The sequence below is a fragment of the Patiria miniata genome, unplaced genomic scaffold (genome assembly GCF_015706575.1).
Source record: "Patiria miniata isolate m_02_andy unplaced genomic scaffold, ASM1570657v1 HiC_scaffold_25, whole genome shotgun sequence".
NCBI lineage: Eukaryota > Metazoa > Echinodermata > Asteroidea > Valvatida > Asterinidae > Patiria > Patiria miniata.
In genome coordinates, this window is record NW_024037064.1 from 12,895,841 (window position 1) to 12,909,139 (window position 13,299).

The 13,299-nt window shown below is 40.1% G+C and overlaps 1 protein-coding gene across 1 annotated transcript; it reads right to left on the minus strand.

Moving 5' to 3' along the window:
* Nucleotides 1-697: 697 nt before the first annotated feature.
* On the minus strand, nt 698-4,180 carry LOC119733068. The gene is made up of 3 exons (XM_038206649.1): nt 2,071-4,180; nt 1,771-1,902; nt 698-969 (listed from the first exon to the last, which is right to left on the minus strand). Exons 1-3 carry the CDS (start codon nt 4,178-4,180, stop codon nt 698-700), a joined length of 2,514 nt encoding a protein of 837 aa, XP_038062577.1.
* Between the last annotated feature and the right edge of the window lie 9,119 nt (nt 4,181-13,299).

Sequence of the window (13,299 nt, forward strand, 5' to 3'; positions counted from 1 at the left end):
ACCCCGTTCAAAAAAGGGGAAAGAATAGTAAATACAGAGAATGGCTCCTGTGATCATTTGAAGGCTGTTAAAAAAAGATTAGTTGATACACCAAATACGGCATACAAAACCTGTGGAATCCCAAAGGATGAGCAGATGCATTATGTTGACTTCTCATCACATAATATGTCTAATCAGGTTAAAACTGCATTTTTCTTTCCTTTTTAAAAAGGGACCCCTTTTCAAATGGCGATAATTCATTGTCAAATCAACACACCTATTGTCAATCTCACATTCTTCTTCCTGAAAACATACGTTCATTTTTTATGGAGAAACTGCCATTATAAATATATATGCTTCTGCTTACTGTTTAGTTTTGCATCTTTGGTTAGGAATGTTAGGCAAACAAAAACATCTTAAGTGAACTGAATTAACACTCAAGTAGATTTTCAGCATGTACAGGGCAAAAGGGTCCCACTGTTATTTGAATGGAATCATTATTACACAGACATTATTTTCTGTTTTTTTATTTGAAAATCACGGGGTATGTGGACGTGAAAAAGTAGAGCTATTTTGGGAAAAAAAAAGGGGCATTAGAATCATTGGTTAGAAAAGTTTGACAAAAACGACCACTATATTTAAATATTTTTTTTGGGGGGGGGGGGGGGGGGGGGGGGAGGCGGGTGGGGTGGGGGAGGGGAATTGTGAGATTGATCCCCTAAGGGTGTATTGATTTGATGGTTGCTACAGCTCTAGACTGATTTAGGTACCAAGAAAGGACATTGGGTCCTGCTTTTCTTGTTTGGTTTCTGACAAAGTCCTTCACATTCTTCCATGACCTGTGTGAGAATGTGCCAGTCTCAGCTTGGAACAGTTTGATGATAGCAGCTTTGCCGGGAACTGTACGGCCACGGAGGTATCCACCTAGATGCCTTGCAACAGCTTTCTTTTCTTTACTACTCCAAGCTCTCTTAATTGTAGGTTGTTTGCCTGCACGATAAACCAAAAGACATACACCTATGTAGTTTTTTTGTGGGGTGGTGGATGGGAGAGGGAAAACGCTAGCCAGTCATCCGAATCACTGCAATATCTTTCAACCGTTCGCAACATGTTTTAATTAATTTACCGAACACAGGTGCAATATTATTTTCACTAACATCGACCCAGTGGCTCCAACCCCAGCCAAATGTGGACATCACGCACAAATGCCAGCTGCGAGCTGGTCGCTGACAGATTATTCTGGTCTTGCTCAGAGTTGTCTGTTGTGTGTTTATAATCAGTCATCGGTTTTGAATTTTGGAGAGAAAAAACTTGCGTGTACCATATCATAACCCCTTACCCCCCCCCCCCCAAACCAAATATCAAAACAAAACATACAATGAACTTCCTCCAGTAGAGGTTCATGTACCGTAAACAATTGCGACACCAACTTGTATTTTCAGTCCTTTATGAGCCACATTCACCATGTGGTCTTTGTTAAAACTGCAGCACAGATTAACAAGTGGATTAGCGTTTAGAGGGTATTAAATATTGATTCAGTTCTTCTAGATTTGGCAAGATTCCCAATTAAAAACGTGATTTCAAAAATTACTTGGTTTGTAATAAAAACTTAAAAAATAATTCTTTTTCACTCGACCGTACTACCCACAAATGTGTGAGCCGTTTTCACAGTATAGGTTCCAACACATCTTGCAAATCTGTCCCATTGAAATGTACACCTTTTTGTTTGTATTGACAAAATATACTTGTGATAACTGCATATTGGCCGTGTCTGATAGCACTGATGCGTACCTTTCCCGTGTCTGTCCCCATTAGCTGGTGGTTTGACCTGATTGACCTCTGCCTCGGCATCAGACTCAGCATCAGACCCAGACTCAGCATCAGACCCAGACTCAGCATCAGACTCAGCATCTGTATTGTAGTCTGAGAGAATGATATAAAACACGTCTCTTTTATTTCACTTGATATTGTCAACGTGATGAGGTTAAAAAAAAAAATTGAAAATGTTTTTGTAAATCACACTTCCCAAAAATGGGCATTGATACATGGATATTATTTTGAATGTTGACAATAGCAATTTTCTTTGTGTACCTTCATCTGGATTGAGCTCAACCTCTTGTAGACTTTTTCCGGCGAGACCCCTGATGTCCCCTTTCTCCATTTTCAGAAGAACCTTGGATACTTTTGCAACTTGAATGGTAGATTGAGGGAGACGATAGTACTGTCGGTGAGTCCTGATATCGTGTCCAAGAAAATTAGCCAGGACATCCAGTTCGTTTTCTTTCAAGTTCATGATCTGCGAGACTGTTGCGATATGTTTCCTTAACCTGGTCGCTCGTAGATTTGCAGGTTGTTTGGCTCCGCACTTATTGGCATGCTCACGAACAGTATCTGTCCCTCTAATGTGGCCTTCTCCATATCTAGCTGAGAAGAGATAGTCGTTGCCATCATTAATTGCAGCTGCAGCTCTCTTACTTAGGAGAAGATCCAAGGCATGCTTCATGTCAGAGGTGAGAAGTACAACGACAGTCCTGGACCTCTTTCCTATCAACTCTACCCTCCAAAGCACTCTGCACAGGGCTTTCTCCCAGGCTGTCAGGGCACCTTCAATGATTGTGTCTTCTCCATTCATGCACTTACTGTAGTCTTGAATTGTCATTCTTGAGACTTCCCCGGGTCTCTTTCGGTTGAAGAGAATGATTTGGGAGAGAAGAATTTCTGCCAGCCTTGACCATGCTGTTTGGACTTCTCTTGAGCCATCTGCACTTTGCAACACCTGTTCCCTGACTCTAACCTCATCCTTCAGATATTGCGATAGCTTCACCACATCTTCAGTCAACGGTAACAGCTTTGGATTGTTTCGCTGCGCCTCATTCAAACTACGTAATGCATGATGGCTGACTTTTTCTTCCCATTGTGTGGAGTAAAGTGATAGGAATCCTTTACAACGCTTCTCAGTCGACTCATCCCCAGACATAAGAGCCTCACCACGCAGAATTTCTGCACAAGTCTTCATGCTGTGTCCAATCTTCAGTGCAAGACTGGGTGTGCTGTACAGATGAGTTTCGTCATTGAAGCCAGCTGCAACTCGTGTTGCACGAGTCACTGCAACAAATTTTGTAGGACATATCAGTGTAGACAATCCAACATTTGTTTGGCCCGTCAAGAATCGAAATTCCAACACCATTCGTGCAATCTCCCTTAATCTTTGCCTGATGTATCCAGCCTGGTCTTTGCTGTGGCCATGCTTCATTACCAACTTGTCAGCAAACCTTTTGATAAGCTCATCAGACTTGACCAAGCGGGAAATGTTGTCGGCATTCATACTTGACAAGATTTCATTAGTCCTAGCACTAACCCCGGGTGTTGATGGCAAAAGCATTCTCCCTGGCTTGCAGAACATAGTTCTTCTCTTTTTTACACAAGGCTCACCAGAGCAATCAACATCAGGTTTTTGGCTGCATCTGTGCTTCCATAAATCTGACTTGGCATAGTAGCCGTAACAGTCCTGACAAGGAAGATAATCATTATGGTCCGTGTCATATCCAGGACGATACACAACAATAAGAGTGCCTTTCCCCTTTTTCAAAACAGTTGAGTTATGAAGAAAATTGCCGTAGTTTCTCATCAGTGTGAGTTGTTTCTTCTTTTCCTTCACATCTGTTGTGGCCAGCCAAGTTTTAACTTGGGTTTCATCTTTATGCATCGGTGTAGTCAAATGGCGTGGTAGTTTCTTCTGTTGCTGAAGACAAAATGGGCAGTACTGTGGTTTGTCCCAGTGGCGCTTCCCTTCAGAGTTTGAAGTTGTCATGACTTCAATTTCACTTGTGCTGGAGACAGTCTCATCAGAAGAAACTGGATGATTGGAAGACTCCCTTGATGGAATCGGTATTACCGGGCTTGGTGACCTCAAAGATGTTTCATCTGATGATTCTGGAACAATGTCTTCATCTGACGAATTTGAATCTGGAATGAAATCTGGGTCGTTTTCATCTGAGGAATATTCATCAAGTGAGTCAAGATTATCCTCTACAGGATATGATGGAGCATGCCTCTGAACAATTATGTGTGATTTCTGTGACTCATCAAGAGAGGACTTCAAAGGTGTTTGGTCTGCTGCCTGGACATCTTTCTCGAGACAATGAGGGCCATGAACTATGTGTGATTGCTGTGGCTCACCAACAGAGGAATTGGAATGCATTTGGTCTGCTGACTGGACATCTTTCTCAAGACATAGAGGGTCACCAACTATGTGTGATTGCTGTGGCTCATCAAGAGAGGAATTGGAAAGCATTTGGTCTGCTGATGACTTGAAACCTTTCTCAAGACATTGAGGGCCACCCATGTTAACTATGTGTGATTGCTGTGGCTCATCAAGAGAGGAATTGGAAAGCATTTGGTCTGCTGACTGGACATCTCTCTCAAGACGATGACGACCCCCGACTATGTGTGATTTCTGTTGCTCATCAAGACAGGACTTCAACGGCGTTTGGTCTGCTGACTGGACACCTTGCTCAAGACAATGAGGACCAACAACTATGGGTGATTGCTGTGGCTCACCAACAGAGGAATTGGAAAGCATTTGGTCTGCTGACTGGACATCTTTCTCAAGACATAGAGGGTCACCAACTATGGGTGATTGCTGTGGCTCACCAACAGAGGAATTGGAAAGCATTTGGTCTGCTGACTGGACATGTTTCTCAAGACATAGAGGGTCACCAACTATGTGTGATTGCTGTGGCTCATCAAGAGAGGAATTGGAAAGCATTTGGTCTGCTGATGACTTGAAACCTTTCTCAAGACATTGAGGGCCACCCATGTTAACTATGTGTGATTGCTGTGGCTCATCAAGAGAGGAATTGGAAAGCATTTGGTCTGCTGACTGGACATCTCTCTCAAGACGATGACGACCCCCGACTATGTGTGATTTCTGTTGCTCATCAAGACAGGACTTCAACGGCGTTTGGTCTGCTGACTGGACATCTTTCTCAAGACATTGAGGGCCAACAACTATGTGTGATTGCTGTAGCTCACCAAGGGAGGAATTGGAAGGCATTTGGTCTGCTGACTGGACATCTTGCTCAAGACAATGAGGACCAACAACTATGTGTGATTGCTGTGGCTCACCAACAGAGGAATCGGAATGTATTTGGTCTGCTGACTGGACATCTTTCTCAAGATATAGAGGGTCACCAACTATGTGTGATTGCTGTGGCTCACCAAGAGAGGAATTGGAAGGCATTTGGTCTGCTGATGACTTGAAACCTTTCTCCAGACATTGAGGGCCACCAACGTTAACTATGTGTGATTGCTGTGGCTCATCAAGAGAGGAATTGGAAAGCATTTGGTCTGCTGACTGGCCACCTCTCTCAAGACGATGACGACACCCGACTATGTGTGATTTCTGTTGCTCATCAAGACAGGACTTCAACGGCGTTTGGTCTGCTGACTGGACATCTTTCTCAAGACATTGAGGGCCAACAACTAGGTGTGATTGCTGTAGCTCACCAAGAGAGGAATTGGAAGGAATTTGGTCTGTTGACTGGACATCTTGCTCAAGACAATGAGGACCAACAACTATGTGTGATTGCTGTGGCTCACCAACAGAGGAATTGGAAGGCATTTGGTCTGCTGACTGGACATCTTGCTCAAGACAATGAGGACCAACAACTATGTGTGATTGCTGTAGCTCACCAAGGGAGGAATTGGAATGCATTTGGTCTGCTGACTGGACATCTTTCTCAAGACATTGAGGGTCACTGACTATCTGTGATTGCTGTGGCTCATCAAGAGAGGAATTGGAAAGCATTTGGTCTGCTGACTGGATATCTATCTCAAGACGATGACGACCCCTAACTGTGTGTGATTTCTGTGGCTCATCAAGAGAGGACTTCAAAGGAGTTTGGTCTGCTAACTGGACATCTTTCTCAAGATATTGAGGGCCACCAACTATGTGTGTTTGCTGTGGCTCACCAAGAGAGGAATTGGAAGGCATATGGTCTGCTGACTGGACATCTTGCTCAAGAGAATGAGGGCCACCAACTATGTGTGATTGCTGTGGCTGACCTAGAGAGGAATTGGAAGGCATATTGTCTGCTGACTGGACATCTTGCTCTAGACAATGAGGACCAACAACTATGTGTGATTGCTGTGGCTCATCAAGAGACTTGGAAGGCATTTGGTCTGCTGCCTGGACATCTTTCTTAAGACAATGTGGACCACCACAAACTATGTGTGATTGGTGTGGCTCAGCTCTAGACAACTTGGAAGGCATTTGTGCTGCATGACCAGCACTGATGCGTGATTGCTGTGGCTCATCATGAAACGATGGTGAATACAACTGGCATGGACAGTCATTGTCGCTGTGATCTTGCTTCCATTTGGTCTAAAATTAGATACAAAGAACAAGTTATTATTAACGCCCCTACCCTCAAAAAAGTAAATCAGTAAATAAGCAAATAGAGCAAACGAGCAAACAGACGATGGAAGTGTTATAAGCATTTTTGACATAAATTTAAGTATTTTTAAATTGACAGAAAAGACATTGACTTTCTCAATTGTTTTGTTTGCTTTCAGTCCAACATGATTTTGTTTCAACCACTAACTTGCCACTAGTGATTACAATTGTTTGAATTTTGTTACACAATATACATGCAGCAATTTCAGCTGATTTTTTATAAATTAATGTTTTATTTCTTTTTTTCCCATTTACTTTCATTATTGAAAAGACATTTTTTACCAACTCTACTAATGGCCAATTTGTTGCAGTCACAGTCGGGTTATTGGAAACTCAAGATTAGTTTTTGTCCAATACAATTTTCAAGAACATTTTGCAAGGTATGAAATAAAGCCATATGAGGACCATACAATTTTTTATTTATGGTCCTTGAAATGAAAAAAAAATCCATGTCATTCTCAAGATTTTTCCAGGCCACAGGGGCCCTGGGTATACATGGTTGCTTTATATACATGTATAGCTCTTTTTCTTACCTGTCGCCAGGGTAGATTGTCTATGCCATAATTGTATCGCAGCTCTGAGCCAACTTCCAAATCGAACAAGGCAAACAGACACAGGTGTGGTTCATCACAGCTTTTGAAAACTAGTTTCTTCATCACACAGTTGGGTGTGTCTTTCGCATCGTTGATCCACCGTGCCATACATGAATTGGGACTCATTGCATCAATGCTGTAAAAAACAGTAGTGCAAATCATGATGTTCATAACAGTGTTTTAGCCAGGATTTGAGAAAGTGGGAGTGTAAAATTTAAAAGTGGGAGTGCAACGTTGGAGTCCAGATTTTTTGTGCACAACACGAAGTCTCACTGCCGCGATCCAGGGCCGCATGAAAAGCCTTAAAGAACATGGATACTATCATGGCTAATTAATTTGCTTTCTAATGGTAGCTGATGCATTCCCAATACCCGTTTTCCAAGTACATGTAGAAGTCAGCTTAGTAGTTTTGATTTTTTTTCTCTTTTTTTAAACAGAAAATAAAACGTTTGACCAAAAATACAGGATGTGCAGTTGTCCGTTATTTAAGTGATTGCCAATAGTGATTACACATGTACCGGTAGCTGTAACAAATACGGTGGTCTTTACAAGTAACTGGATTTTTCCTTAAAATTCAAATGAGATTGATTATTTTTGAACTGGAAAAGTATGGACTAAAACTAAGTTTCAAATTAAGAAGCAAGGCCAAGGGAAATTTGCTTCCTTTTACATGCCTTTTTAAAAATAGGGTCAGTACATCTAAAAAAAAAATTTATCGTCATTTTGTGTGATGATTGTATGGTGGAGCAAAGAATCATACATGTATGTGTTTTACTTTGGGTCTGGGTTAGTTCCATTAGCACCAGAAAGTTTTTCGAGAATGAACATCAAAAGAGCTTAAAATATAATTGCTCAATGTAAAATATATAAGGTAAAAGTTTTTGTTTTAATTATTAATGGAGCATTCAAGTCATCCGCACCATAGTCAATGTACATTAAATACGCAAATAAAACCACTGGAACATAACACATTCTAACATAATAGGATATGTGAAATGTTTGAATATGTATTAGCGGTACACGTACACGAACTGTGAAATAGAGGACATGTACAGCAGGCATACAGTATTTAAAATGCTAGAATGTGTCTTGTACATGCAATGCAATAGAGGACAAGTACAGCAGGCCCAATTATTAACAATTTTAGTATTTAAAATGTTTTGGAATGTGTCTTGTACATGGACTATGCAATAGAGGACATGTACAGCAGGCCCCATTTATTAACAATTTTAGTATTTAAAATGTTTTGGAATGTGTCTTGTACATGGACTATGCAATAGAGGACATGTACAGCAGGCCCCATTTATTAACAATGTTAGTATTTAAAATGCTTTGGAATGTGTCTTGTACATGGACTATGCAATAGAGGACATGTACAGCAGGCCCCATTTATTAACAATTTTAGTATTGAAAATGTTTTGGAATGTGTCTTGTACATGGACTATGCAATAGAGGACATATACAGCAGGCCCAATTAATAACAATTTTAGTATTTAAAATGTTTTGGAATGTGTCTTGTACATGGACTATGCAATAGAGGACATGTACAGCAGGCCCCATTAATTAACAATTTTAGTATTTAAAATGTTTTGGAATGTGTCTTGTACATGGACTATGCAATAGAGGACATGTACAGCAGGCCCCATTAATTAACAATTTTAGTATTTGGGCAATTCCATGCCACAGTTGACATGACCCTCAACATTTTAAATGGAACTTATTCGAATTGTTTCACTTTTGCAGGTGAGGGGGATACCTAAACCTTATGAATATGCACTAATATTGCCTAGATTTGTTGGTTTTCATTTTTTTTTCAACGTTTGAATATGTATCCATGGTAACTTGTTAAATTTTCCAAATTTTTTTTAAAAATTTTAACATTTAATAGCTTACCAAAGATGAAAACATCTTTGGAATTTATTATATAAGGGAACCTTCTCCAAAACATTAGGACAAAAATGTGATTTGTATTTGCATTAGTACACTATGAATAATCATATTTAAGGTTTTATTTCCGTGGCAACGTGTAACGTCCGTAACGTTTTGAACATATTTTACCTCTACAGTCATATCTAATGAAGTGATTTTTTCCAAACCACAAATTTAAAGCTTAGTTTCTGAAGGGTTACCTTGTGCAGTGTGAAACTTGAAATTCCAATAATTAGATCTAGGCTAAGGCCGAAAAAAAATAGTTCTGCTTCCGATTACATACATGTACATTTCAAAAATAGAGTCGGTTGGTCGGGGTTTTTTTGGGGGGGGGGGGGGGGGCAATTTTTTTATGCAGATTGAATTGGGTATTCAATTATATATGCGAAGCCTTACATTACTGGACCAAACCCAGTCTAATGTGGCTTTCTTAGATGTAGGTAGCTTTCCAGCACTTAACTGGCTCGTCACTCGTCACTCAATTCTGATGGGAGGCAGGCTGGCTCTAGACAACAGACGCACATACACTGGGGATAGCCTGACTGTTTATCAAGGACAAACCACTGCACTCCCACCTGTTTTATTAGTATGTGCGAACATATTTATGGTCGTCAACTGATTAAATAGTCATTATCTTAGTAGGGGGCTCATGAATACGAACCCAGGAATCCCGGGTTCGTGAAAGCCACATTGGACTGGGCTTGGTCCAGTAATGACTATTTCCATTGCACTACGAAAGCTATAATACACAAAAAGTGGCCACAAAAAGTGAATAAAACCTACCTTAATTATTATCAATATATTTACTCTGATAATTCTTAAAAAATAATGGAAAATTCAGGACATTCGCATCATATGCAGAACGCTAGTCAAGACGGGAAGCTGGCCAAAACTCCGAAGTGTGTGATGCACTGTGCATTTGTGGCCCGCGGCCGACAGACCTCGTTTTAGGGTCGAAAATTTCGGGAAACACGCTGCATGTATCACTCCAAATACGAGTAACGAGTGCGATCTCAAAATGAACTCTTGAACACGGAAAATACATACACAGACAAGATAGATCAATTCTGTGAATTAACCTGCAAAAATGTTGAACTTTCTCCATTGGTGTTTTCTTGGCATTTTTACGATCGAATCCGACCAGTTCCGAATCCGACGAATCCCATAGCCATGACAGACTGGTTACCGCACTTTCATCATGTCTTCTAAATTGGCCCCTGTACAGCGCGGCGGGAACCAGTCGCATAGCTGCCAACATTTCAAAATCCCAATTACATGTAGTAATCAACCCGCGCGGTCATTTTCAACTTCTCGTTTTATCGAAGGCTTTACCAACATCGAGAACAGGACATGTACACATACATGTGCTTACCCTTCTTGTTGTGAATAATAATGTACTGTAGGACGAAAGATAATTTAAAAAAAAATAATAATTTTGTTTTAATGTCTGTATTTGTTTGTTGAAGTCAAATAAATAATAACATCAATAACATGTGCGCATATTTTTTTGGAGATGCATGCTTTCGATGTTGAGTCACGAGTTCGTATATGTTTTTACACACAATGATCTATGGCCACTGTATGCAATAGAAATATCCCGCCAACATACCTTGCAAACGCATGCTGATTTATCTTTTCTGTCCGTTGTGACAAACTCAAATTCTATTACCAATTATTCCAACCATACTCATTAAAATCTCGCACTGATGGGTCTCATCCCGGCAATAAGCGACTAAATGTGCTCACGATCGTCACTGAAAAGTACTCACACGTATACAGTACACTCAACCACACATCCACCATGTCCACGAGATGCACACAGATGACACACCATTGAAAAATATTTTTAGTCTGGTCCTCAAGTACTCCACTGCGCACACTGTATTGATGTCTATCAGGTGCTTGACTGCATTCTTATTAGACTTGTCACCAGTCCATCCATTATCGTGACATTTCGCCAGAAGTTTTCAGTCAAAAACGATACTTTACATTTTTTTTTTTTCGTTAGGTAGAAAATGGGAAATTCGTAATGTTTTAGTGGCAAATCGTATTTTCGTAATTTAACAAACAATTCGTAATATAATTACGAAAAAATCGTACTAGTTGGCAGCTATGCAGTCGTCACTGCATTGATCAAGGTTTACGCACGTGATAATAGTCACCGTGACATCGAATTGCGAGGTATGACAGATCGCAAAGCGAATTTGGTTTCTTTTGAAAAAAAATAGCGAATGTAAGTAAGAAAACAAATAAATACAGGCATTTTTTGAAGCAAATGGGTTGTTGAGAGGTATTTTGTGAAGACAGAAAAGCTAGGCAACAAGCTTTTATTTTTATTTATTCAATCATTATTATTTTTAATTTTTTTTGAATTGCCAATAAAAATTTTTAGGGTCGCAGCCTAAAAATAGGGTCGGTCGGGTAACCGGAAGCAGAAGTATTATTTTTTTTGGCCTAACGAGGGTTACCGATGTTACAAAATTTTGTTACGGATGTTACGTTACGGACGTTACACATTAAATACTGCATACAAATGAACCTTTCAAGCACCCTCTACTATGCACCTTATTCACACCCCTCTTTTAAAATATGAAATGACCCTATGTGCAAGTAATCTAGGTCATTTGTAACAATGTTCTGCCTCCTGGCTTGAATGTTATAATTACATGTACATGTATAAGAGCCATATCTCAGGCATGCCACTTACATGTACATGTACATGTACATGTACATATATGTACAGCTGAAGTTTGAAACTGACAAGCACACATGCAAAGTTAGTGAATTTTGATTAATAGTTTTTTCAGAAGTTTTTATCTGAACTAAAGTGTCAATAGCTTTGTTTCGCCATTTCACTAAATTTTATAACATGATACAAACAACAGTTACTGTGTTTCTCAGCTTATAAAAACCCAAGTAACTCATAATTCTCAGATAAAAATTGCTTTTAAATCAGGAGTGATGCTATACAACCGCTTGGCTTTTCGACTCCTTCGTCAAGTACTCTTGGACATTCCTGTAATTGATGGTGTGCATACAGGGCTCACTGGGTCATTCCGTGCCAATTCAACGGGCCATGGCACCATATGTCACAGATTTTGTTCAAACTTGGTGGTAAGGTTCTGTTAGTTGTTCCATACATGATAATCGAAAGCAAAAATTCAAATTGCTTTCTGTTGTGGTGTTACGGTAGCACAAAGTTCAATGAACTTTGCAACAACAAAAAGGGGAAACTGACTGGCCCATAGAATAAATCACTGACTTTAAGGACCCATATCTTGAGATTGAAATTGATTTGGAAGCTGAATTTGAATACATGGGTACAACTACTGTAGTAGAGCATGAATATAGGAAAATAATGCCCATCATGCCTCACTCCTTAATTTTAGGGGGGGGGTTGTCAAAAATGATCCGTCATGATGCGTCACATGTATTTTTTCAAATTTTAAAGGCCCCTAATCTTGGACCTTTGCATTAACTTTTTTTTATTTCAATTTTAGTGTAATCTCTGACTACTAATATTGACATTTATGTGAAAGACAGAACAATTGTAGATGTTTTCCCTGATTTGGGTAAACCCCAAAATGGCCCCAGCCATAAATCCGCCTTAAAATTGGCCCAAAACACGGGGGGGGGGGGGGGGGGGGGGGGGGGGGGGGGGGGGGGGGGGGGGGGAGGGGGAGGGGGGGGGAGGGGGGGGGGGAGGGGGGGGAGGGGAATCCCCTTGTGGCTCAGGTGATATAATTTTCTAGGTATTTTTTAGGAAAGAGAAAATTTGGAAGATTTTCACAATGTTTCTAAATGTGTTTGTTCACAATTCTTAAAGGCTGTTATAATGGAAGCATAATTTGGCTGAACCTGCAGTATGCACATGCAAATACGCCATACTTGTACTTTTTAGCAAATGAGGGAGCTCTAATTGAAGAAATGGGGGGGGGGGGGGGAGGGGTCATATACATTACCAACTGATCTTTTATTGAAATAAATTCAAACATTTCTCCCGCAAATTGTAAAATGCAAATTGTAAAATGTATTGAAATGTTTTCAAATTGGCACATGAATTGATTTAATGTACATGTACATGTACCGGTAGGTATACCCTAAAAGTGAAATGACGGTGACCTGAATTGTTTCAGATTGAGGACACTCTTATTGCTGCATTGCAAATACTACAGGATACATGGTCAATGTTAATTTGAAATGTGCTACTCTCTGAAGACACATTATCATTAAGTAAGCAATCACTGACATTTTCTTACAAGAATTGGTTTCCATGTGGTGATGGTGGTACACCATAAAAAGGATGAAAAAGATATTTACAGCTAAAAAAAACATGACTGG